At 54.6% G+C, this 25,731-nt stretch overlaps 1 protein-coding gene across 3 annotated transcripts in view; it reads right to left on the reverse strand.

Moving 5' to 3' along the window:
* Positions 1-1,218: 1,218 nt before the first annotated feature.
* Positions 1,219-25,731, reverse strand: part of ONECUT3 (one cut homeobox 3) — a 36,960-nt gene continuing 12,447 nt past the window's right edge. For 2 of the 3 annotated variants that reach the window (XR_012657676.1, XM_075076908.1), the window contains exon 2: positions 16,857-18,190. Coding sequence is in view for 2 of the 3 variants with exons in the window: in XM_075076908.1 (XP_074933009.1) it covers positions 18,135-18,190 (56 nt within the window). In the remaining variant the exon portion in view is untranslated. Of the gene's footprint in view, positions 4,190-16,856; positions 18,191-25,731 lie in introns of those variants that run through there. The other variant, XM_075076907.1, reaches the window with a different exon arrangement.

The raw sequence follows: 25,731 nt of genomic DNA on the forward strand, positions 1-25,731 counted from the left end.
ATGTCTTTGGTATCACAAGCCATGTGGGTATCAGGCAGAAGCGGGGTGGTGCGACCACGGGGTCGGGCAAGATCTGGCCAAGGCAATAGTGTGGAGGGGGGGGCAGGGAGGTGATGGGGTCGGGGATGCTCTGACCTGCTCTGTCAGGTTGCCCTGCGGGGGTCCCGGGCGGGCTTGCCATCACCAGCGGGTTGGCCCTGGGCAAGTTTGGTCCAACTCAAAAGGAGCCACCTCGGCCGGAGCCTGAACCAAGGAGGTATGATTCAACCCAAGCTTTCCCTAAACTAGACATTCAGGAGATTGCTGTGGAAGAGCATTTTCTCCAGCGGGTCCTGCCGTTGCCTTTTGCCAAAGCCAAGTGGTGGAGTGGAGTGGACCCGGCTGCGCCCATCTCCCCCAGCGAGCCAAAAATGGGGACTTGGAAACGGTTCCTGCTGAAAGGTTTCATATTCCAAATGGTTCCCTAAAGGAGGGGTTTGGAGAAAGCCTAGGGTGAGGCTTTCCAGACAGGAATGCCACAAACCCTCCCTGCACTCCCAAAAAGTGAAACTGAAGCCCAAGTCTGAGCTGAGCGAGGAAGAAACAACCGGTGATGAAACCCATATTTTCATCTCGTGGGCTTCTGTAGGGTCCCAGAGTCAAGCTGGGCTGGCGAAGGACATGGAGCAAAGCCTTTTCCTGGGAGCGATGCCCTGCAACAAGGGACCTGGACACCAGGTCAGTGCTCCTGGGGCAAGAGGGGCTGGATGGAAGGACCCTGGGGACCATGCCAGGCTGGGGGACACAGGGACATCCAGGAGGGGCGACACGCCGGGGAACCAGCACCTTTCCCGCAGCAGGCGGCAAGGGGGATGCTTTCTCTTCAATTAGGACAAGGGTTGGGTTTCTTTCCTTCATCCCAACACCCAAAGACTACAAGAGTTGCCACAATCCATCCCTTGGGAGAGCTGAGGTAATAGTGAGTCTTTAGGATCAAAGCAGAGGAGCACAGAAATGGCCACACACCTTTGGTACAAGAAAAAGGCACTCATCTACCACGCTGCCATCCCGGGGTCACTCGCTCGCCTTCTCCCTCACTCTCTGAGGACTCGACGGGGCTGGGGGGGGTGTCTGGGGGTGGCGGGGGGCTTTCGGCCAGGGTGGGGGCCTCTCGGCCGGCCCGTCCGCGGGGAGCAGGGAAAGTGGCGTTTCCAGCACAGACCAGACAAGGCAACAAAATCTTTGGTATCAGATGTGATTTTCAAATCACAAAAATTGAAAACTCAAGTGAGGTAGCCTTTATTCTTGGGTTCTCACTAGAAATGTCTTTGCATCCTTGAGGGCCTGTGGCATTTACTCCTTTTTTTCTTTTCTTTTTTTTTTCTTTTTCTTTTTCTTTCTTTTCCTTTTTTTCCCATTTTGTTTTTTTCTGTGTGTTTTTTCCTTCCCAAACCAAGGCCCCCTTCCTGGCTTTTCAGCCCTTGAATACTACTTGATGGGGTTCAGGAATCCACCACCATCATCACCACGTCACGACAAGACAAGAAGAAACAACGTTAGGGGAAAATATCAGTGGCGGGGAGCGGGGTCCTGGGGGGATGAGATTCGCTTTGCCGTTAGTTTTTGGGTTGTGATTGGCAAAATACACTGAGGCACCTGCCCCCTTCCTGCTCCCTCCCTCTCTCCCTCCCTCTCTCCTGCCCTCTTTTTCCAGCAATGAATTGGTTTAGTTTGGTGTGACTGTGTCCAGTCTGACACCCCCAACCCCTCCACCACCCACCTACCCCAGGAGCTCTTTGGTTAAAGACGTCCTCTAACCCTGCCGGTGACCGCGGCTGGTCAGGGCTTCGTGTGCAGGGGTTTTTTTCCTTCCTTTCTTTCATTCTTTTGTCCTTTCTTTCCTCTTTTTTGGGGTGTTTTTTTGGGGGTATTTTGATGAACACATACACTTTTTTTCCTTTTTTCCTTCTTTTCAACAAGATGCCTTCCTGTTACACAGCAGATCGCTCTCAAAGTAAAGTGAATTGAAGAAACCATAGCGCTAGAACACAGATGGTACTATTTTACCCGCATTAATTCAATAGTGTCCCTTTTTTTTTCATTGATGGTTGGTCTTGGAGGATTTATTTTCTTTTCCTCAAGTGGTGGGGGAAGCAGGGGCCCCTGCCTCCCCTCCATCCCCAAGCCTCTCCCAGCCCTTCCCTGTCCCCGGCGGCACCTCCTGCTCCTCCCGAGGACACCCCAGGCTCGCAAGGAGCCCGCAGGGCGGCTGGGATGAGGGCTGATTGTAAGGGTTTGGCCTCGTGATTGCTTTTTTATATGGCACAAGTCACCATCAAGAGCTCGGAGGAAACGATCGTTTTGAAGCTAGTACCATTGCTCCAGAAATTCGTGTTTTAAGGCAGGTTGTTAATTGGCACACACACAAAAAAAAGTCTGGCGTCTTTTTGGTAAGTTGCCGGTCTTTTCATTGAGCTTATTTGGTTGTGGTTTCTGTTGTTATTCCTTTTTTTAGGTTGTTTTTTTCCCTTTCGATCTCATTGGGGAGTTTTCCTCCTTCTCACACCCAGGGCTGGATTTCGCCACCAGATCCCTCGGATTTTTCTTTTCCCACCATACACTGACGTTGGGTCCCAGGAGGGAATTTTTTTGTTGTTGGGTTTTTTTTGTTTTGCAATTTCTTTGGTAACAGAGATGAAGAGGGGGGATGGGAGGGGGCAATAGTGTGTGTCGAGGGGTGGATGGGGCAAGACACAAAGCCAACAAATCTGCTTTGTCTGAGTCCGTTCCTCAACTGAAAAGTGAACCAGAAATCCAGCGGTGAATGGTGGAGCCAGTCACCAGGAAAGATCAGATCCTTCGTTCCAAGTCTCTCCTCCCGTCTCCTTTCAAACAATTATTATTTTTAAATACCCGATTTCTATAGCTAAAATGTGCTTCTTTGACCTGCTTGGGCACCAGGCAACGCGGTGCAGCCGCCGTCCCGCTCCAGCTGCAGCGCTGGGGGATGCTCAGGCGCGCGGAGGCAGAGACCACGGTGAGGTGTCTTCTTTGCTGTGGAGTTCCTCTGGGAGCGATCCAGGGATGGGTGCTCTTGTGGGTCAGGGTGCAGGGGGAGGGGGGCTGGGGGATGTGGGTGCTCTTGGGGTGTGCCGGAGCAGGGGGTGTCAGAGGAAGATGCCCATGGAGGAGACTGGGGCTGCAGGAATGCCCTTGACCAGGTTCTCAAAACCTAAGGGAGAGAAATGCCCGTGTGTCAATGGCAGAGAGGGTCTGGCTGCCTTGGGGAACCCTGCTGCACCTCGGGGGGGAAAAGCATCAGCAGCCAGAGACCTGACAGACCCCAGGGTCACCCTCCAGGCACACGGGGAGCATTTTCCCTGGTCTTTAAACCATGGTGGGGTTTGGCCCTGGTTCGGTGGGGTTGTGCCAGAGCCCAGCCCCATGTCTCCACTTCTTGTATCTCCCCCACCTTTACCCCCCACCGTGGGATCTGTAAGGGTGGCTGTGGCAGAGATCGAGGTTGCAGGGCGGGTCTCCCCAAAGACCCTGGTGGGCAGGTGAAGACAAGGTTCTGTGGTCCCCGAGGACCAAGGATGCTTCCAAACAGCACCTCACCCTTGCCCTCCAGCCCACATCATCCCTCACTCCACAGGGGTTTCCTCCGAGCCCTCCCGGGGACGGAGCTGACCTGGTTGCAAACCCCTTCCCTACCCCACGAGCTGGGAGGACATGGCAGCAGGATGTGGCACGAGGCCCACATCCAGGGGTGACACCCGGCTGAGGGTTTGGGAGGCTGATGGACCCGCAGCATCCAAAAGCACCCACCCCAGTTGGCTCGGGGCACACATGTGAGTCTGGGGTTGGCTTTGTCATGAGGAGGATGTCCAGGAAGGGGCAGGGAGGGCTGGGGGACATCATGCTTTGGAGAAAGTGCTTGTAGAAGAAGAGGGGACTCCAGGGTTGGTGCCTGGCTCCTCCTGCCAGCGGTTCATACACCGCCGGCGGGCATTCATGAAGAAGTTGCTGACAGTGTTGAGCTCCAAGCCCAGCTGCTGCGAGATGGTCATCTGCATCTCCTTGGATGGGCGCTTGTTCTCCTTGAAGATGGCGATCAGGGTGCGGCGCTGGAGGTCTGTGAAGACCAGCCGCTGCTTCTTGGGCTGCAGGCTCCTGTCTTTCTGCTGCTCTTGCTCTTTGCGTTTGCAAGCTAGATGTTCAAAAGAGAGAATAGGGCCATTAATTGGTGCTCACCACCCTGGCCCACTTGCAGGTTGCCTGGCCGCCTCCCAGAAACCAGGCCCTTCCCTCTAGCAAACCTGCTGGCTTGTTGCCCACCACTCCCTAGGCTACCTCCCTCCTCTTCCTCCCTGTGCCTCCTGAGCATCTGCCTCTTGCCACTTCAGTGTGAGCAAAGCCTGGGTGAAGCCCATCACCTGTCCAGATGCCTGGGAAAAGCCCAAGTCTCGGCATCTCCAGCTGGCCCTGGGACTAGAGACCGAGGAAACTCCTGGGCTGACTCTGCTCCCACAGCCTGGCTGCTGGGGCCTGCTCCATCCCTAAATTTCAGGGTCATCCACCAGCCTCCCTCCCTTGCTGCACTCTGGCACGGTCTCCCTCGCCTCCTCATCACCTCTGTGGATCTCACTGGAGGACTCAGGGAACTGGTGAGTCTTGGCCATCACATCCAGCTGCCACCTCGGAAATGCAGGGAAGAGCCGGGGACAGGGACATTGTGAAATGGCTGGTCTGCAGCCACCACGTCCCACAGCAGACAGCCTGGAGGGACCATTTGTGGTTCCACCTGCTCTGGGAAGGGGTTTTCCTGCCTCCGGAGGCTGGAGAACAGCCTGAGCTACCTGAAGCTCCAGGAAATTCAGCCTCCCTTGCATGCCTTTCCTACCGGATTCTTTGGCATGTGTGTCAGGTTGAGCTAGCACCGAATTAAAAGCCTTGCCTACAGATTTGGCTTGAGTGGTGGGTCACAACAGAGGTGCTGTCACATGGGGACAGGCTGATGGAGCCAGGAAAGCCCCCCTGACACCACCACGCTGCATGCAAGGGAGGGAGGGAGGCGAGCATGCATCTTTTGGTAAATATATGGGTTTTAATTGCAGGAATATTAAGCGTGCTGTTGGTGGAAGGGGTGAGAAAAGGAGCCCTTTGCTATGATATTTTTCTAGAAAATCATTGAATAACTGAGGTTGATGGAGGTTGCTGGTCCAGTTCCTACCCAAAGCAGGGATGACCTCAAAGCTGTTGAGGTTAGATCAGTGTGCTCAGGGACTTTGCTGGGTCAGGACTTGGCCAGACATGCGCAGGCACTGCCAGAGCACGAGATGCCCGTGGGCAAGGCAGGGCATAGCTCTGGCCCTCCAAGGCTGGGGACACACTGTTTCCACCTGGAAAGCTCAGAAAACAGTCAGGAAACTGTGGGCTAAAGACTTTCCAAGGAAAGCCCCACTCTTCCCCCAGGCAGCAGCAAGTTTTCAGCCTTTGGGGTTTCTTGGTTCGGATCTTCCAAAAGATTTTGCAGGGAGGGCACAGGTCCTTTGAGACATTCGCTGTCAGAACATTGCTGGATGACAGATTTCAACTTGCTTCTCTCAGGCACTTCCAGGACCCTCTTCAACCTCGGAGGGGCCAGAGGCCAAGGCTGAAAGCTGCTGCCACCATGACGGGACAGCATCCTGGGTCCATGGGACAGGCAATCCCCTCAGGCTAACTACCTGCCTGCTGTACAAAACACACCTCCATGGCCAGGCTAAGTAAAAGGGTAGGCAGCCATGTAGCCTAGGAGTAATGGGAGAGTGTTCAAAGTCACTTCTTCCTCACTAGAGAAGAAGGAAGGTCTTCCTCTGATTTTTCTTCAGCTGGCCTGCACTACGAGTCCTCTTTACCTCACCTTGAATTAACAGAGAAGGATGATATCCACCCCTTCCACCCGAAGCTGGGGAGATCTACAGCTCAGTGAAGCAGATAATTTATCCAATAAATATAGCCTTGTTTTCCCAGCTGCTGGGCTCAGTCCTCGCCCCGTCCCTGTGTGGGTGGCAGGAGCCATCAGTTCTGCTCCTGCTGAGGCTCGGGGCACCAAGTTTGGCATGACTAACCACACTCAGTCAAAATCAGCCATTCCTGGTAAAGATGGTTAGTGGAGAGCTTTCCCCTCCCCTTCTCCTGCCCAGGCAGGTTTGGCTGCAAGCCACCATCCTTAGGGACAAGGGATGGTCTGAGCCCTGGTGATGCTGGGGGACCCTGTCCCAGGGGTACCTTACTCAAACATCCAGCAGAGAACAGTTTAGTGGAAACCTACCCTATGACCATCAGATGCTTGCAAAAAGAACAAAAAAAAAAGCCTTTATAGAAAATTTGACTTTTTACCAGACATGAATTAAAAAAAAAAAAAGACATCCCCCAAACCAAACAGAAAACAGAAAAAGCCCCCACACACCCCCCGTACGTGCACATTCAGAGGAGCGCATCTTCACTCTGGCGGACCCCTCTCCCGCCCACCCGCCACGTGCCCTCCCAGCGTCCCCCCGGCATGCTCAGCTCTGGGCCCGTGCCAGTGGCGCGGGTGGGACCTTGTGTCGACGGTGGGTACCTCGCATGCTCCCTGCGAGCATGGCTTTTTGCTCTGCGTGGGTAGCTCTTATACTATATATGGCTACCACATACACACCAGGTACACACAGATGTGTGCAGGTATGTGTAAATACATCCATACCCCCACGGGACTTGCGGGGTGATGTGCTGACCCAGCGCTAACCCTAGCAAAGCCACCGGGATCCACGCTGTCCTCTTGCTCCCCTGCCTGCCAGCACCCACTCCCACCGGCGGTGGTGAACAGCCAGCCTGAGACCCAGCATTGCAGCTTTTCAACCTCACGTTCCCACCCCCCCTTCAATTTTTAGGAGTAATTATTACAAATAATTAATAACTCAGACCTCCAAAGAGCCCATTAATAACGCAGAGCTCCAAAGCAAACGCTAACCCTCAGGGTCTTGCTGGTAAAACTGTGATCCAACATTTAAACTAGAGTATGCTTAGGCAGAGGGGACACCCTGCTCTGCACCCCTGGATACCCCTGTTATTTTTGGCCTGCGATGCCGGCGGCGGACGCATCCCACATTTCCTGTGCTCGTTTGTTTATTTATTAATTTATTTTTCTGCTGACGCAGCCCAACACCCCTCTTCCCCAGTTCAATCTAATTACAGCTCTGCACAACAGAAATCAGTAGTGACGCTGGTCAGATCTATTTACAGTGGCCATCAAGCCCCCAACAGAGGATCTTTTCCCTGTTCCCCATCCCCCAGGCGCTGCTTTCCCAGGCAGGCTGGCGGTGGCCGTCCCTGTGTCCCCGCAGGCGGTGGGAGCTGGGGATGGGGGGCAGCCAGGGGCACGGTCTGCACAGGGTGAGGGTTTTCCTTTGTGCTTCAGAATCCCTTTTTTTTGCAAGTTCCAAGGTCCAAACGACTCGTCCTTGACTTAATGCTTGTCCTCGGTCATGTCCCCCCAGGGTCTCTGGACCAGGCCGCAGTCGCATTCAGTGGGGATGGGGACATGCTTTAGGGCGCTCCCACCTCTGCCTCTGTGTCATCTCCCCAGCAAATGCCCACAGCACGGGATTTATTCCCTGGCTTATCCTGCTCCCTACTCCTCCTGGGGCACAGGAGACCTTGGCAGTACCAGGACCAACAGTGGGAGAGAAGGACCTGGGTCCCCTGTGGTGAGGGGGGTTGCTCCAATGGCCAGTAAGGGGTTGAGCTCACCCACAATGGAGGTCTTTCTCTCCTCCCTCCATCTCTCCCCAGCTCATTTCACACCACCTGCACCTCTGAGACCTCCACAGCTCAGCCAGGCTTGGCTGAAACCAGCTGACAAGTGCAGGAGTGACAAGGAGGGAATGACAGAAGCAGTGGGATGGGGTGATCACACGGAGCCCCTTCCTCCTGGACAGCAGGTGTGCAACCCTAGTGGTATTTCATCCCTAAGGTGGCTGACCTTGCTGCGGAAAAACCACTGGGGAAAAAAGGCAAGGAGGAACCTCGGGGTTCCCTGAAAGCAGAGGCATCCCACCCGCTTCCCCCGGAAGATTTCTGCTGAAGGTTTCTGCCTCCCTGGAGACTTATGTCAGAGATAGAGCGTTTTCCTTGACTTAACCTTGACAACTCAAAGCAAAATATCTCCCAAATAATTTCTAAAGGGACATAATAGAGACAATCAAATGGCTGCTGTTCAGAAGCTGCGATTATGCCTTGCAGCGTGAACTCCGCGAAGCATTTAACTAATACCTGATGGCTTTGAAGGCTTCCACATCCTGCCAGACACTGGTTTCTCTATTATACCCGCAAACCTCTGTTTTCTCAGCCCCAGCGTGCTCTCCCTCTCCATTCACTTGCAATACAACCTGTAATTTTCTGCCCACTTTGCTTAAGTGCTGGTGATTTGTTGAAATCACAAAAGACAGTCAGGGGCTTTCAGAGCCAGCATGCTGGCTGTAAGCAAGGTTAGGGGGAAAAAAACCTGACTAGCTTTTCTCTTTTTCTCCCTGTCAAAGCAGCTCGCAGGGGTGCAAGGGGACCAAGCAGCATTTAGGGGCTCAAAGGGAGGTGGAGGAAGGGAAGGAGAGGGGGTACCCAGACGTGGTTGGCAGGTCGGGATGGATTTCATCTGTGCAGAGGTGGGATGGGCTCTTTTCGCTGGTGGGCACCTGGTGGGAAATGGCCCTGAGCAAAGCTGGCTTCTCTGTGCCTTCAAGACAGGTCCAGCCCCTTGGCTGCCCCAGTTTCCCCCTCTCCTTGAAGGGGCAGAGGGATCTCAACCTCCTTCACACAGAAGGAGGGGCTGGGTGTAGGGTTGTGTGATGGGTGTTACTGGTTCAGACCCTGAGCAAACTGAGATGAACCCAGTGCTTCCCACAGCAGAGCGGTGTCTGAGCCTGAGGTGAATTAACCTCATGGCATCGGCTCCCCCAAAGATAGAGCAGAGTCTGGTCCAGAGATCAGGGGGCTTCATCTGCAAGACAGAAATCTTCCAGTCCACGGTTGGACTGGCCGGGATGCTCAGAACTGGGGCAACTCAGTAACTGTGAGAGGTTTGTTTGACTTTTCTTTACATTGGAGGAAAAGAGCCCAAAGAGAGTTGTCAAAAATAGGCTTCTCCAGGGCAAATTCGGGTCTTCTCACACTGGGAAGACTCAGTGCTAATGGGAGAGTCTGCAGTGTTCAACGCAGGAAGAAAACGTGCTCAAAAACCAAACCCCAACTTTCTTTTAGCCTTTTTTTTTTTGCTGAAACCCCATTTGATTCCAAAAACTAGTGAAGACACAGGCAAAGGGGATGCAGTGTCAACCACACAACCAAGGGGGCAGAGCCTGCCCCACACTGCCCATTCCTGCAAAGCCCTGCAACGCTGTGATCTCCCAGATTTCAGCAGCGCACAATAAGGGAAAAAAAAAACTTCTGGGCACCAAAACCTGTGGCAATTTTGACCACCGTGGTCCTGCAGCATCTGAAAGCTTTGAGCCACGCTGTAGTAAAAACTGTCCCACTCTAGAAACCCGCAGGTTTGGAAAACTGCACGTCAGAGACCAACCGGAGCCCGTGAGATGCGGTTAGGAGTTGCGATGTGTCTGCAGAGCCGCAGCCCCATGGCACTGGGTCAGAGTGACACAGTCTGGCCAGAGCTCCCGTCCTCGTGCATGCGCCTGTGCCACATGGCCCTGCCTCAGGCCAGTGTCCCTGGGAGCTGCCGGAGGATGAGTCCCAGAGGCCTGGGGAGAGCCCCTGGTCATTGGTATGCAGCCGGCATGCTGCAGGGTGAGACACTTCCCCAAGCCCAGCAAATCAAATCTTCCTCTGAATGCTGCAAATGAGATGAGATGAGACAAACCACCCCCCTTGGCGTTGCTCGGTGCATTTTCCTTCCCTTGCAAAGGGTTTCGGTGACTTGTTCCAGCGAGCACCTCCAATCCATCCATTTGGGGCTGTGAGGCATCAGTGATGTCCCCGGCCCACTCCCCCACAGCCCGGGGGCTTTCAGAGCAGCACAGGTTGGCAGGAGGAGGGAAGGGACAAGGGAAAGGACGAGGCCTTGGTCCCCTGCTTGGGTGATGATGGTCCCTCCCAAGACAGGGGTTTGGCTGGGACCAGCAGAGGCTGGAGACCAGCAGAGCCACCCAAACGTACAGCAGAGCAGCGATGCCAGTCCCGTGGGATGCCTTGTTTTGCCCCTCCTGCACTTCTCAAGCTTTGTCTGTTTTTTCATGGTGTGGCATTTTCAGCTTTTCCAGTCCGGAAGCCAGTGAGTTTGGTCTGAGGGTGGGTGAAGGGACACAAAGAAGCCGTGGCAGCTGCAGGTGTGCTTGGCTCCATCCCTCCACATTTGCCCTATTTTTATTCTTGTCCTGTAAGCTGCTACCGCCCCGCCAGAGACAGCCCTGGGCTGAGTTGGCTGCATCAGACCCCTCTCATGGACACAGAAAGAAAGTTTCAGCTGACTTTATGTGCTGGTTTTGGCTGAGAAGGGGTTAATTCTCCTCACCGGGAGGGGGGCGGCTGCCTTTCCAGCTTCCCGCGCTCTGCCGTGGGGCGGGGGGGGCTGGGAGGGGCGGGGCCATGGTGGGGGCGGCTGGCCCCGACTGGCCAATGGCAGGTTCGTGCCATACCACGTGACACCGTGACCAGTATATGGGGGGGGGGGGGGGGGGGGGCGGAGGGGCCGTAGCAGCTCGGAGGCGGCGCGGCGTCGGGTCGGCGGGTGGTGAGCGGCTGTGTCGCGTGCGGTTTGTTTCGGCGGTTCGTTCCTCCTCCCTCGGGGCTTTGCGCCTCTCGTTGTTCTCCTTTACATTGCATTTCTGTTGTTGTTTCTTTTAATTTTAATGATTAAACTGTTCTTATCCCAACCCACGAGCGTTACCCTTCTGATTCTCTCCCCCATCTACCGGTGGGGCAGTGAGCGAGCGGCTGTGTGGGGCTGAGCTGCCGCTAAACCGCGACAGTCTTTTTGGTGCCCAACGTGGGGCTCAAGGGTTGGAGATAACAACAGCTGCTGGTCACAGCACCATGTTGTCCTTTTTGCAGTTGGTGTTGAAGATTGGTGTTGGTTTGTTGACTCTGCTGTGTTCTGCTGTGATTAGTAACGCTTTGCCTACAAGATTTGTTATACAAACACTGGCTTTCAGCTTTATCTGGTATTTGGGGTTTTTTCTGAAACTGTTACTGTACTTTGGATGCCACCTTGTTGAGGCAATTAGCAATTATACCTCCTCCTCGGAGAGATTTTATATGGAGGAAATACAGAATAGTACCTTTGCAACTTTGTTCTATGATGTCTGTGCCTTTGTTACAACAACGTTTTTGTATCTTGAACATCCTTGGGTGGTTAAGGTGCACTTATTGTTAGCTTTTGGGCATGTTGTTTTGGTTTTGACTAAGCAACTTAAGAATATCACCCAGAAATCTGCCCCGAGGCTTGATAGTTATGAGTGGCAGGGCATGTGGGATAGCATGGGCAAATACCTAGGGCAGTGGGCACCCCCAGTGTTTTGGAGTTTCACCCCCGAACAAGTGCAGAATCCTGAAAAACTAGTAGAATATTTGGAGAAAGTATGTTGTTACCCTGGGAACTCCAGAGAGACACAGATAACTGCAACATGCTGGGGTCTGGCCCATGCATACCGAGCCCTGCTCAACAGTATTCAGTGCCCCCAGGGGGAAGAGAAGGTCTCTGGATTGAAATGCAAAGTGACTGGCACTGTAGTCACTCCAGCCCTGAGGACAGGCACTGCAGCCACTCAAACCCCCACAACAAGTACCGGAGCTGGCTCAGAAAATAAACCCGTACCAGTATCAGTTGCCCCCATACACAAGATGAAATATTGGAAGCGGACATCAACTCGTTTAGAACGGGATGATGAAGAACCAGGGCCATCGCGGGGAGAGGAGGGAGAAGTAATAAATGAAATAGAGACCACCCGATCCCTGTCCTTAAGTGAGTTGCGAGATATGTGATAAGATTGTAGCCGTTGTTCAGGTGAGCACATTGTCACCTGGCTGCTCCGATGCTGGGATAATGGGGCCAGTAGCCTGGAACTAGAGGGAAAAGAAGCCAAACAACTGGGATCCCTTTCTGGGGAAGGGGGCGTTGACAAAGCAATTGGAAAAAAACCACAAGCCCTCAGCCTCTGGAGGCGACTCCTGTCTGGAGTGAAGGAAAGGTATCCCTTTAAAGAAGATGTTACATATTGCCCAGGAAAATGGACAACTATGGAGAAAGGCATCCAGTATCTAAGGGAATTAGCTGTGCTTGAGGTGATTTATGGTGACCTGGACGATCAACGGTCATCCAAAGATCCAGATGAAGCCGAGTGCACACGACCCATGTGGCGGCAGTTTGTACGGAGTGCACCATCTTCGCATGCAAACTCATTGGCAGTGATGTCCTGGAAAGATGATGAGACACCAACGGTGGCAGAGGTGATTGATAGACTCCGGGATTACGACACAAATATCTCTTCCTCGCTCATCTCTGCTGTGGAGAAACTATCCCAAGAGGTCCAGCAACTCAAAGAAGATATGTCCTGCTCCCCACCTCGACAGAGCAGTGTCTCAGCTGTTAGGAATAAGCGTCCTTTGGCTCAAAGGAGGGGATACACACCACGGGCCACCCTATGGTTCTACCTGCGTGACCACGGAGAGGACATGATGAGGTGGGATGGCAAGCCTACCTCGACCCTACAGGCACGACTACATGAACTGCAAGGAAGAACAGTCACTCGGGGAGGCTCTTCCAGGAAAGCTGCTGCTCCGGTTTCCAGTGAGCAGGTCCCCAGACAGAGGAGTAGAAGCGCAGATTTTATTTCTAAGTGTAATAGAGGGACTCCTGATTCACATTTACAGGAAGTGAGTTGTGACTGCCATGATCAGGACTAGGGGGGCCCTGCCTCCAGCCGGGTGGAGGAAAGGGATAACCGGGCTTACTGGACTGTGTGGATCCGATGGCCTGGCACGTCCGACCCACAGGAGTATAAAGCTTTAGTGGACACCGGCGCACAGTGCACCTTAATGCCATCAAACTATATAGGGGCAGAACCCATCAGCATTGCTGGAGTGACAGGGGGATCCCAAGAGCTAACTGTATTGGAGGCCGAAGTGAGCCTAACCGGGAATGAGTGGCAGAAGCACCCCATTGTGACTGGCCCAGAGGCTCCGTGCATCCTTGGCATAGACTGCCTCAGGAGAGGGTATTTCAAAGACCCAAAAGGTTACAAGTGGGCTTTTGGTGTAGCTGCCTTGGAGACAGAGGAAATTAAACAGCTGTCTACCTTGCCTGGCCTCTTGAAGGACCCTTCTGTTGTGGGGTTGCTGAGGGTCAAAGAACAACAGGTGCCAATCGCCACCACAACAGTGCACCAGCGGCAATATCGCACCAACAGAGACTCTCTGATCCCCATCCATGGGCTCATTCACCAACTGAGGAGCCAAGGAGTCATCAGTAAGACCCACTCGCCCTTTAACAGTCCCATATGGCCAGTGCGGAAGTCTAATGGAGAGGGGAGGCTAACAGTAGACTACCGTGGCCTGAACGAAGTCACTCCACCGTTGAGTGCTGCTGTGCCAGACATGCTAGAACTTCAATACGAACTGGAGTCCAAGGCAGCCAAGCGGTATGCCACAACTGATATCGCTAATGCATTCTTCTCAATCCCTCTGGCAGCAGAGTGCAGGCCACAGTTTGCTTTCACATGGAGGGGCGTCCAGTACACCTGGAATCGACTGCCCCAGGGGTGGAAACACAGTCCTACCATTTGCCATGGACTGATTCAGACTGTACTGGAACAGGGAGAAGCTCCCGAACACCTTCAATACATTGATGACATCATCGTGTGGGGCAACACAGCGGGAGAAGTTTTTGAGAAAGGAGAGAAAACAGTCCAAATCCTTCTGAAGGCTGGTTTTGCCATAAAACAAAGTAAGGTGAAGGGACCCGCGCAAGAGATCCAGTTCTTAGGAATCAAATGGCAAGATGGTCGTCGTCAGATCCCAATGGATGTGATCAACAAAATAGCAGCCATGTCTCCACCAACTAGCAAAAAGGAAACACAAGCTTTCCTGAGCGTTGTGGGTTTTTGGAGAATGCACATTCCCAATTACAGTCTGATCGTAAGCCCTCTCTATCAAGTGACCCGGAAGAAGAATGATTTCAAATGGGGCCCTGAGCAATGACAAGCCTTTGAACAGATTAAACAGGAAATAGTTCATGCAGTAGCTCTTGGGCCAGTCCGGGCAGGACAAGATGTAAAAAATGTGCTCTACACTGCAGCCGGGGAGAATGGCCCTACCTGGAGCCTCTGGCAGAAAGCACATGGGGAGACCCGAGGTCGACCCCTAGGGTTTTGGAGTCGGGGATACAGAGGGTCCGAAGCCCGCTATACTCCAACTGAAGAAGAGATATTGGCAGCATATGAAGGGGTTCGAGCTGCTTCAGAAGTGGTTGGGACTGAGGCACAGTTGCTCCTGGCACCCCGACTGCCAGTGCTGGGCTGGATGTTCAAAGGAAACATCCCTTCTACACACCATGCAACTGATGCTACGTGGAGTAAATGGGTTGCACTGATCAACCAGCGGGCTCGAGTAGGAAACCCCAGTCGCCCAGGAATCTTGGAAGTGATTATGGACTGGCCAGAAGGCAAAGATTTTGGATTATCACCAGAGGGGGAGGTGACACGTGCTGAAGAAGCCCCACTGTATAACAAACTGCCAGAAGATGAGAAGCAATATGCCCTGTTCACTGATGGGTCCTGTCGCCTTGTGGGAAAGCACCGGAGATGGAAGGCTGCTGTATGGAGTCCTACACGACAAGTAGCAGAAACTGCTGAAGGAGAAGGTGAATCGAGCCAGTTTGCAGAGGGTAAAGGCCATCCAGCTGGCCTTAGACATCGCTGAACGGGAAGAGTGGCCAGTGCTCTATCTCTATACTGACTCCTGGGTGGTGGCAAATGCCCTGTGGGGCTGGCTGCAGCAGTGGAAGCAAAGCAACTGGCAGCGCAGAGGCAAACCCATCTGGGCTGTCACATTGTGGCAAGATATTGCTGCCCGGGTAGAGAACCTCGTTGTAAAGGTACGGCATGTGGATGCTCACGTCCCCAAGAGTCGGGCCACTGAAGAACATCGGAACAACCAGCAGGTGGATCAGGCTGCCAAGACTGAAGTGGCTGAGGTGGATCTGGACTGGCAGCATAAGGGTGAACTATTTCTAGCTCGGTGGGCCCATGACACCTCAGGCCATCAAGGGAGAGATGCAACATACAGGTGGGCTCGTGATCGAGGGGTGGACTTGACCATGGATGTTATTGCACAGGTTATCCACGAATGTGACACATGGGCTGCAATCAAGCAAGTGAAGCGGGTAAAGCCTCTGTGGTATGGGGGACGATGGCTGAAATCTGAATATGGGGAGGCCTGGCAAATTGACTATATCACACTCCCACAGACCCGCCAAGGCAAGCGCCATGTGCTTACAAGGGTAGAAACAACGACTGGCTGGCTGGAAACATATCCTGTCCCCCACGCCACTGCCCGGAACGCTATCCTGGGTCTTGAGAAACAAGTAGTGTGGCGACATGGCACCCCAGAGAGAATTGAGTCAGGCAATGGGACTCATTTCCGAAATAGCCTCATAGACACCTGGGCCAAAGAGCACGGCACTGAGTGGGTGTATCACATCCCCTATCACACACCAGCCTCTGGGAAAATTGAACGGTACAATGGACTGTTAAAAACTACACTGAGAGCAACGGGGGGTGGGACATTCAAGCACCGGGATACACATTTAGCAAAAGCCACCTGGTTAGTCAACACGAGGGGATCTGCCAGGCGAGCTGGCCCTGCCCAGTCAGAAATCCTACATGCTGTGGAAGGGGATAGAGTCCCTGTAGTGCACGCAAAAAGTACGCTGGGCAAAACAGTCTGGGTTCTTCCTGCCTCCGGCAAAGGCAAACCCATTCGTGGGATGGCTTTTGCTCGAGGACCTGGGTGCACTTGGTGGGTGATGCGGGAGGATGGAGAAATCCGATGTGTGCCTCAAGGGGATTTGATTTTGGGCGAAAACAGCCAATGAACTGAATGGCACAATGCGAACTGCTATATAACATTGTGTGTCACCTCTGTGTTGTATCAATGATATCAGAGTACGAGCCTCCCAACCCATGGAAGACAGACTGTGAAACAAGCCGTGCAGCAGGGATGGAACGATGACTGACTCGGTATGCAGCAACCCAACGCCACACACCATCTCTCCCACCCGGAAAGCCTGATACGGCAGATGGAGCCCAGAGTCATGGACTGGGTGAACTCAATGGACATTTTAATGGACATTTTACGGGGAAGGTCCATGAACTAAGGGAATGATGTCTGTGTCTTATGTTAAAGGATGGGAAGGGGAGGGGTGGTGGTTGGTACAGTTGTATTGCATCGTATGGGACCTGGGCATGGTGTAAATGGTATGGAATAAGGGGTGGGGAATGTGCTGGTTTTGGCTGAGAAGGGGTTAATTCTCCTCACCGTGGGGGGGCGGCTGCCTTTCCAGCTTCCCGCGCTCTGCCGCGGGGCGGGGGGGGGCTGGGAGGGGCGGGGCCATGGTGGGGGCGGCTGGCCCCGACTGGCCAATGGCAGGTTCGTGCCATACCACGTGACACCGTGACCAGTATATTGGGGGGGGGGGGGCGGGCGGAGGGTCCAGTGGCAGCGCGGAGGCGGCACGGTGTCGGGTCGGCGGGCGGCTGCGGCGCGTGCGGTTCTTTTCGGCGGTTCGTTCCCCCTCTCCCCTCCCTTCCCCCCTCCCCCGGGGCTTTGCGCCTCTCGTCGTTCTCCTTTACATTGCATTTCTGTTGTTGTTTCTTTTAATTTTAATTATTAAACTGTTCTTATCCCAACCCACGAGCGTTACCCTTCTGATTCTCTCCCCCATCTACCGGTGGGGCAGTGAGCGAGCGGCTGTGTGGGGCTGAGCTGCCGCTAAACCATGACACTTTAAAATGTGGGTTTGTTGTTGAAAGCATTTCCTTTCTGCAGAGGTTTGATTTTTTTCACTCGTTTTTCTGGAGACTTTCGTAAAGGGAGACCTGGTGCCCTGCTCCACTCTCACCAGCACCCGGGCGAACCGGGCTTGAGCCCCGGCTCTGCCATCACAAGTGCTGGCAAAGTCGCTCCCCCCATTTGTCCCATTTCCTCCCTTTCTCAGCCTTTTTTTGGACCAGGGTCAGCTGCTTCTTATTGTCCCAGTGAAGAGCACTGCCGTCACAAGCTGCTCAGTGCTTGTGCTGCCAGCACGGCCCAGGACCAGAGCAGCTGCCTGGTGTGAGGCAGGTCTGGGCAGAGCTGCCCTGGGAGTCCTCCTGGCTGCTCTGCTCTCCTTACTCCTCTCCCGAGTCATTGCCACTTAGTGTGACAAGAGCAAATTGGTGCTAATGAAGTGCTGGAGTCAGGCAGCACAGCAGGCAGAAGCCAGCAGCGCAGCGAGGGATGGCAGTGGCAGGGGAAGGTTGTTGCCTTCTGGGAGAGAGGGAGGATGCAGGGGTGGTTTGGAGTCGGCGATACTTGCTCATGTTCAGCTTTGGTGCAAGAGCTGGTCCGGTCCCAGGGGAAAAAAGGGAGTTTGGGGTTCAATTCATGCCACAATGACAGGGGGAACCAAGTAACACCGGACAAGGAGCCTCCCACTGGGAATTCGGGGCAAGGGACACCCCTGTGACCCAGGCAGCTGTGGGTCCCGTGCAGTCCACCTCCATCCTCGCTCCTTCGCACAAGAAAGGATCTCCCTTTGGCATCAACGCAGGCCACTGCTGAGTGACTTTCATCAGCCTGTTCCTGTCAGGCTCCTCCTGCCAAAATCCCACTGCCTTCAGCAGCTCCCAGAGTTGGCTCTCGGAGCAGGGACAATAAACAAATTCAACAATCAATGAAGCATATTTCATCAGAGCCGCTCTTGGTGGAGATGGTGTCCAGAGAGGGCCCAATGCTGCTATCAGCCAAGGACCATTTGCTGGAGAGAGCGGAAAAGCAGTGGGGGGAAAAAACAACAGTTTTCTGCATTTCCTGATTAAATCTGGTCTCAGGTGGATTTATCGGGTGTGAGATGGGAAGATCCCTTAGGGTTTGGCTGAGTCAATTCTTGGACGGCTGCTGGTTTTCTTGCTCTGTGGTGCTGTGAAAAATAGGAAAATCTGTAATCCTCCAGGTTTGGGTGTTCGAGGTTTGCTTTGCCAGGGTTTGGGACCCTCTGAAAGCAGGTGGGGGGGGCCTGAGCAGGGACACCGGTTGATCTCAGGTTATCCCATAGCTCCAGCAGCACATCACAGGAGAGAGCTTCCAGATTTGAGCCCTTCCCTGCTGCCAACCCCCACTCCAGCAGGCCTTGGCACTCTGAAGGCAATTTCCAGCCTGACCTTGATGGGTGCCACGGCCCGGCTCCGAGCATAACCAAATTACCCGGCTATTCACACCTGGCACGAAGCCGTCCATGCGCACTGCAGCAGCCAGCGTGGGTGCCACGTGCCCAGGCTGGTCACCGCACACCGAGGAGGGGTCCAGGGACAATGGTGGGGCCCAGCGCCCGGTTTTGCTGCTCAGGGGGAATCATAGAATCATGGAATGGTTTGGGTTGGAAGGGACCTTTAGAGGTCACCTCGTCCAACCCCCCTTGCAGCAAGCAGTGACATCTTCAAGTAGACCAGGTTGCTCAGAGCCCTGTCCAGCCTGACCTGGAATATTTCCACAGATGGGGGTATCTACCACCTCTCTGGGCAACCTGGGTCAATGTTTCACCACCCTCATTGTAAAAAATTTTTTCCTTATATCCAGTCTAAATCTACCCTCCTTTAGTTTAAAGCCAACACCCCTTGTCCCATTGTGACAGGCCCTACTAAAAAGTCTGTCTCCATGTTATAAGTCCCCTTTAAGTACTGAAAGGCCGCAATAAGGTCTCCCCACAGCCTTCTCTTCTCCAGGCTGAACCACCCCGTAGCAGAGGTGCTCCAGCCCTTGGGTCACTTTTGTGGCCTCCTCTGGACCCGCTCCAACAGGTCCATGGCCTTGTCCATGGAACATCTCCCTTATGAGGACAGGCTGAGAGACCTGGGTTTGTTCAGCCTGGAGAAGAGAAGGCTGAGGGGGGATCTCATCAATGCTTATAAATATCTGAAGGGCAGGTGTCAGGAGGATGGGGCCGGACTCTTTCAGAGGTGCCCAATGACAGGCCAAGGGGCACAAGCTGGAACACGGGAAGTTCCACCTGAACATGAGGACAAACCCCTTCCCTGTGCGGGTGCCAGAGCAGGGGCACAGGCTGCCCAGAGAGGCTGTGGGGTCCCTTCCCTGGAGACATTCACCCCCCGCCTGGACGCGGCCCTGTGCCCCTGCTCTGGGTGTGCCTGCTCCAGCAGGGGTGGGACGGGATGAGCTCCAGAGGTCCCTTCCAGCCCCCGCCATTCTGTGGCTCTGTGACTCCTGCGCTGAGGGGCTGCTGAGGGGCCGGGGGGCGGCACAGGGCGGCTGCTCAGCTCCCCTGAGGGGACACTCTCCGGCAGCGCCAGCCCTCCCTCACCCCTGCTCTGGGCAACGGGCCGGGCCATGAGGGCGGCGGGGCCGAGGGTGAGCCGCGGGGACCCCCGGGGCCGCCCCCGCCCCCCGAAGCTCGCCCCGCCGCCATTTTGGAGCGCTGGGCCCGCCCGGTGCCCCCCCGCGCGGGGGAATGGCTTGTTCCGCTCCCCCCCGCAGCCACGATGGGCCGTCCCCGCCGCGCTGGCGCCCCCAGGCGGATGGACGGGTTCATATCCCCCGGGGGGCGGTGGCAGTGGTACGGCTCGCCCCGCCCCCCCGCCGCTGCCCAATGGCGCGGTGCAGCCGCCCCCTCCACGAGGGAGATGGGCCGTTCCCGACCCCCCCCGCTCAGCGCGATGGGCCGTTCCAGCCGTCCCGAACACGCGGGGCGTGCCGGGCTGGAGCGGTCCATCCGCTTCCCGGGGGGGGCGGGGCCAGGCGGTCCCGGGAATGGCACCTCCCGGCCCGGCTGCAGGGCGGGAACCTCCGCCTGCCCCACCACTGCCCCCGGCTGCCCATGATCACTGCCCCATCACTGCCCACGGCAGTCCTATTATCACCCCCTATAGTAGCCCATCACTGCCCAACAATTGCCCCACACACTGCCCCATTGCTGCCCCACATGCTACCCCATCACCACCCCACCACTGCCCCACAAACAACCCCACGGCTGCCCTACAGGCCATCATCCTCTCCCCACACAACCACCCACCCCCTGGGAACTCACTGCCCCCTGGGGCAGCTCAGCCCATCTCCCCACACATGTGGGGCTGCCGCGGCCGGCACTAAGCCAGTGACTCTTAATACACCACTCCGGCGTTATTAGTTCAGCTCCCAAGGTATTTCCCAGAGTAATTGCACTGATCTGCCAAGGATTACGTGCTGCTGCTGTAACGATGGATGATGTTTTAATTTGAGCTGGGCATGTCTGGGGAGAGCAGGCCACAGACCGAGACCCCCCCCAAGCGCCGGGAGAGGACACACGAGCCCGGCTGGGCACCCTCACCGCTGGTGTGGGATGAAGGGGCTGCCCGGGTACAGGCAGCAGCGCCTGGGAGGGGTTTTAGGGTGAGGAGCTGCCAGAAACCTGGACCCTGCTGAGTGATGGAGTGTCAAGCGATTCCCTGGCTGGGAGCTTGGCCAGCTCCACGACAGGCTCCTGGCACTGGGACACCGGCAATCCCGGCTGGCTGCGGTTCGGCATCCCCCCGTGTGATGCAAGCAGCTGGGGATGCTCCCGAGCGGCTGGAGAGGGCCCTTCCCGGCCCTTCCCAGCCCTTCCCAACTCTCAAGTCACTGCTGGGGATGGGGGGAAACATCCAGCCCAGGCTGTGCCCGCCGGCGCTGCCCCCCGGGTCCTGCTCCCCACCCCTCTCCAACCCCATCCCGCCAGGAGAGAAACTCCTGCAGAAAAAGGGCTTTTGCTTCCTCCCATCCGAACACGGCAGAGAAACTTCCCCCCCTCCCAACGTTACCTTTAAAAATGACCCCCACGCAGAGCTGTTCCTTCTGGTAAAGCAGCAATTAATCACAGCAAGTATGGGATGGATTTCTAATCAGTTCCCCTGCTCCCACCGCCCCCATTTCACAGCCCTGCGTATTTTTCCTGCCCCCTGCCCCCTCCATGTGCAGGGACGGGCCTGGGGCCGGCACAGCCCATTGATCCTGCCCAGTCGATTTTATTGAAACGCCCACGAGTGGCTTTAACTGTGTGTTGGATATTGCTGGCACATCAGTTTGATGGCTACGTGACCAGTGGGGAGCTCGCGGGCAGGTTTGCAGGGCAGGAGGCGAAGGAGAAGGGGCTGCTGGAGGAGGGGGGACGAACCCTGATGCCATTCCTTCGAGCTGACTGTCCCCGGGGGCTCCTGCCCAAAGGTGGGAGAGCAAAAGGTAATGGCACGGCTTGGGGAGAAGTGTTTGGGGGGGTGGTTAAAGGGAATGGTTTGTCTTGGCCAGGTCTCATTGCTGGGTGTGAAAGGAGCTGCGGGGGGGAAAAATGGGCCAAGGGAGAAAGGAGGAGAGAAGGGGGGAAAAAAAGAAGAAAAAAAGCAAGAAAAGATAAAAGGAAGAGGAAAAGTAAAAGAAGGAAAAGGAAATGAAAAGGAAAAGGAGAAGAAAGAAAAAAGAAGAATAAAAAGGAGGAGAAGAAGAAGAAAGGAAAATAAAAATAAAAATAAATAAAAAGAAAAATTAATAAAAATAGAAATAAAAATAGAAATAGAAATAGAAATAGAAATAGAAATAGAAATAGAAATAGAAGAGAAAAAGGAAAATAAAAAAGAAAAAATAAGAAAAGAAAGAAAAAGGAAAATAAGGAAAAGAAGAAAAGATTAAAAAAAGAAAAAGAGAAAAAGAAAATGAGAAGAAAGAGAAAAGGGATGGAAGGAGAGGAGCGAGTGGATCCAAGCCAGGTGTCACAGCTCTGTCCAAGCCCAATGCCCAGCTGCCACTAGCCCCTTTGTTTTCCCCACCTTCCCTTCCCTCTTTCCCCCCCTGTCTGTTTTCTCCCATTTCTGCACCGCAGGAGACAGCCAAGGGGGGGGTCTCTCACTGCTGGGTGATGGGGGCGCTGCCGGGGGGCCACCCCCTCCCACCGCCCGCATCCCCCGGGTACCCGGGCTGGGCTCCAGCACCTCCAGGAGCATCAGAGCAACGGGTGAGAGGAGCCAGCTGGAATGAAATCATCATCACCCCCCATGAACTCCACTAGAAAAGCTCCCAAGCAGGAGCCCAAGGGGAACGTCTGAGGCCCTTGATGCACCAATATCCTCCCAAGGTCCCCCTTGGGGGAGATGACAGGGCCGTAAGGGCACCCTGGGGATGAAGATCCTGGCTCTGCCTGTATCAATTAAGCCGCATCTCCTCATGCGGAGAGCGGGGCCGATCCTCCTCCATCCCCGGGCATCCACCTTGCGATGGTGCCAAAAATCAAAGCCAATAAATAATTGGGGTTTTTCTTGGAGGCGTTGAAGTCAGAGGGGTGGCTGGGTATCATCAATTTGGGGCACAAGAGGATGTTTCAGTTTTGGGGAGATGTTTTTTGACCCTGGGAAAAGAAAGTTAGTTTGAAATCAGCATCATTTTGAATAAATGCCCTGATTTGGACGACTTATTTTTCAATTACTCTTCTTCTCTCGGCACACAAAGCACCCCACAATACCTGCACCCTTCGCTGCATCTTCAACTCGCCTCTTGTCACCCTGTTTCTGACCCAGCCAAACTGAAACCAGCTGCAACGCGGGTGCATGTGCAAACACCCACCTCACCAAAAACACGCGACAGAAAGCAAATTAAATGCCCTAAATCAAGCATGGGTCCCGCTTCTGGCTGCGTGTGTTTGCAGGCAGGCAGGTCAGTGGCTTTGGGGGGGTCCAGCAGGAGCCCCCCTGGGAATATCAGGGTAGGGGTTCACTGCCTTCAGCATGAGAAATGTCATAAAAATCCAGAGGTTTGGCCCCAAAAAGAGAACTAAAGGCAGACACTGATCCACGGATCCATTTCCAGAAGCCTGTTGTTAAAGCCTTGGGTCCCTCTGGGTGACTTCACAGCCTGGCAGTGCAGTGCCACTCTCCCACCCTCTCTCCTCCTCCTCAGCCCCAGCGAGTTGGGAGGCAGATGGGGAAGGGACCCCCCCATCTTGGGGGGGATTTGGAAGCACAAACCATCACAGCACCAACCCCAGTGCTTTTTTGAGCATCATATTTGAGCCAAACTGAGCCAGACGCTGGTCCATCCATTGAGCAAAATCCAGCCGGGATCCATCCCTCATCCCGGGTTGTAATTTATCTGGGGGGGTGGCAGGTCCAGGGCAGACAAGGGACGCTCAAAAGATGGGGGAAGAATACAGAGTAGGGCCAGATCTCTGGAGAAATTGCAAGGGATGGTGTGCTGCTTGCAGGCATCACTGGCATTGCCACGTGCTGCTGCGCTCCCCAGCCCTGTGACAGGCGCCGGGTGCCGGGGTCTGTGATGCTCTGCAGTGGGAGCAGCTTTTGCCAGCAGCAAAGCAGAGCTGCTGATATCTCTGTCAGCCCCTGATACCATCGCCCGTCAGCAGCTCCCAATACATTTGCAATTTCATCCCTAATGGAGAGAGCTTGCTCATTACCTGCTTTTCATTGGCCGAGGGTAGCACAGCTCCCACGAAGGGGCATTGCTCTCCGGAGCTCATCTTCCAGCCTAAAGGTTTGGCCTTTTACATGGCATCACTGACCTCCTCGGCTTTAATTACCTGGCACTGGTGTCTTCCTACATTCTGTAAAAGCACTGCCATCCCCATGCTCATATGTGGGGAAACTGAAGCATGGCAGGGTTTGCTGATGCTCAATCTTGTCAACCCACGACCAAGTCATGGCTCATGTCCCTTCAGCTGCGTGGTGGCGCTTGGTGTGGGGAGGGGGGACGAGGCTTTGGGACATTCCCGGTGGCCAGAGCCAGTCTTGCTGTGGCTCTCGGCTTCCCAGGGCTGGGCCCTCCCCATGCTGGGCACCACTGCAGAGGCTCCTTGGGGAGACCATCACCTTCACAGTCCTTTGAAAACCACTTTGGCACGAGGTACTTCCCCTGATTTTGGTCCCCTTCGGGTTTTTTAGGGTCCCTGACAGCCAAACCTGATGCATTGGGTTCCCAGCTGTGCCCTGCAGAGCCATGCCACACACCAAGCCCCTCCAGCACGCTCCGAGCCCACCAGCCCCTGATATTTAGGGCTCCCTGGATTCATGCCAACAGCAAGAGACCTTGGTTCTCCTCTGCCCTGGATGGGAGAGCCACAACCCCCTGCTCCCTTTGCTGCCTCCTCCTGCCAAGGCCTGGGCTCAGCTGCTGGCACCACCACCATCAGCAGAAAAAGCTGCAATTTGCTTTTCCTTTTTTCTTTTTTTTTTTTTATAAGATGCCAGGGTTTTCCCTCGCTGCTCTGCAAGCAAGGAGATGACGGCCAGTGCCAGCAAATACCTTCCCACAACCAGCCCCTGCTTTCCCCTCAGCAGGCTCCTGCACGGGGGTTTTTGGGCTCCTTTTCCCAAGCCGGCAGAGCCAAGCCGTCCCCAGCCTGCCCGGGGCGACGAGGCTTCCCAGTCCCCGAAGGGGTCACTCCCTCTTGGTGATTTCAATACCTTGGGTTTGGGATCAGAAAAAGAAGAGGGACAATCACAGAGGTGCAGAACCAAGGCAGGATGGCGGGTCCAGGTCTCCCAGCGGGGACATTGTCCAATGCAGGGCAGCGGTGGTGGCATCTGGTTAAAGGCCAGGCAGAAAATTCCACCTCCAGCTCCCCCAACTCAGCTCACGGTGACACCAAGTCAAAATCAGGGCATGGTTTGGTTGGAGGGACCAGGTCCTCCAGTGCAGAGCTTGGGGGCAAAACCCTGGGGATGGGAAGGTGAAGGAAAGGACCGTCACTGATCCCCAATGAGGGGGCAAAAAGTCAGAACCCACAGCAGGATGGGGCCAGGGAATTGGAACACCCTCACTGCAGCCCTGCCAGTCTCAGCCCATCACCTCTGCCGGCACCCCGCCCACCGTGGGTGCCCGTCCTCTCACCATGAGGCACCTCCAGCCCCACTTTTGCTCCCGTGAAGCATTGTCTTCTCCAGGCCCCACCCGAGAAACACCTTGAACCTGATTGAATTCCTTTTAAATAATTTCTGCACCTCCTCGCCTTGTGCTGCAGAAACCACCCGGACTTAGAGTGACGGAGCACATCCCTAACGGAATAGATATATATATGTTAAGACAAGAGTTATTAAGGTCATTCTTGAAATCCTAACCATGTTTGTGCAAATATTTCTTGCTTTTAATATTGGGTCTTTATTTTTTAATGTCCTGGCCCCTCCTTGCAGCAACAGAGAATCCAGGTTGCCTTTTTGTTTTGCTATTTTTTAACAACCCCAATGTTTTAAAAATCCATCATCCGTTTTGCCTGTCCAACCCCGCCTTGGTTTTAATCCTGCTGGAGATGCTCTATATCATTTGAGGTGTTAATGAGATTTTTAAATTTCTCTTTAATCAGCAAAATCTTGCCACTTGATGGCCACTGTCTTGAGCGGAGCCGGTTATAAGCACTCGGCTGCCAAAACCTGCTGCTGGCTGCTCGCCGGCCCCTCAATGCCCTGGCACAGACCTGCATCGCTCCCGCTGCACCCA

The sequence above is a fragment of the Phalacrocorax aristotelis genome, chromosome W (assembly GCF_949628215.1).
Source record: "Phalacrocorax aristotelis chromosome W, bGulAri2.1, whole genome shotgun sequence".
Taxonomy (NCBI): Eukaryota; Metazoa; Chordata; class Aves; order Suliformes; family Phalacrocoracidae; genus Phalacrocorax; species Phalacrocorax aristotelis.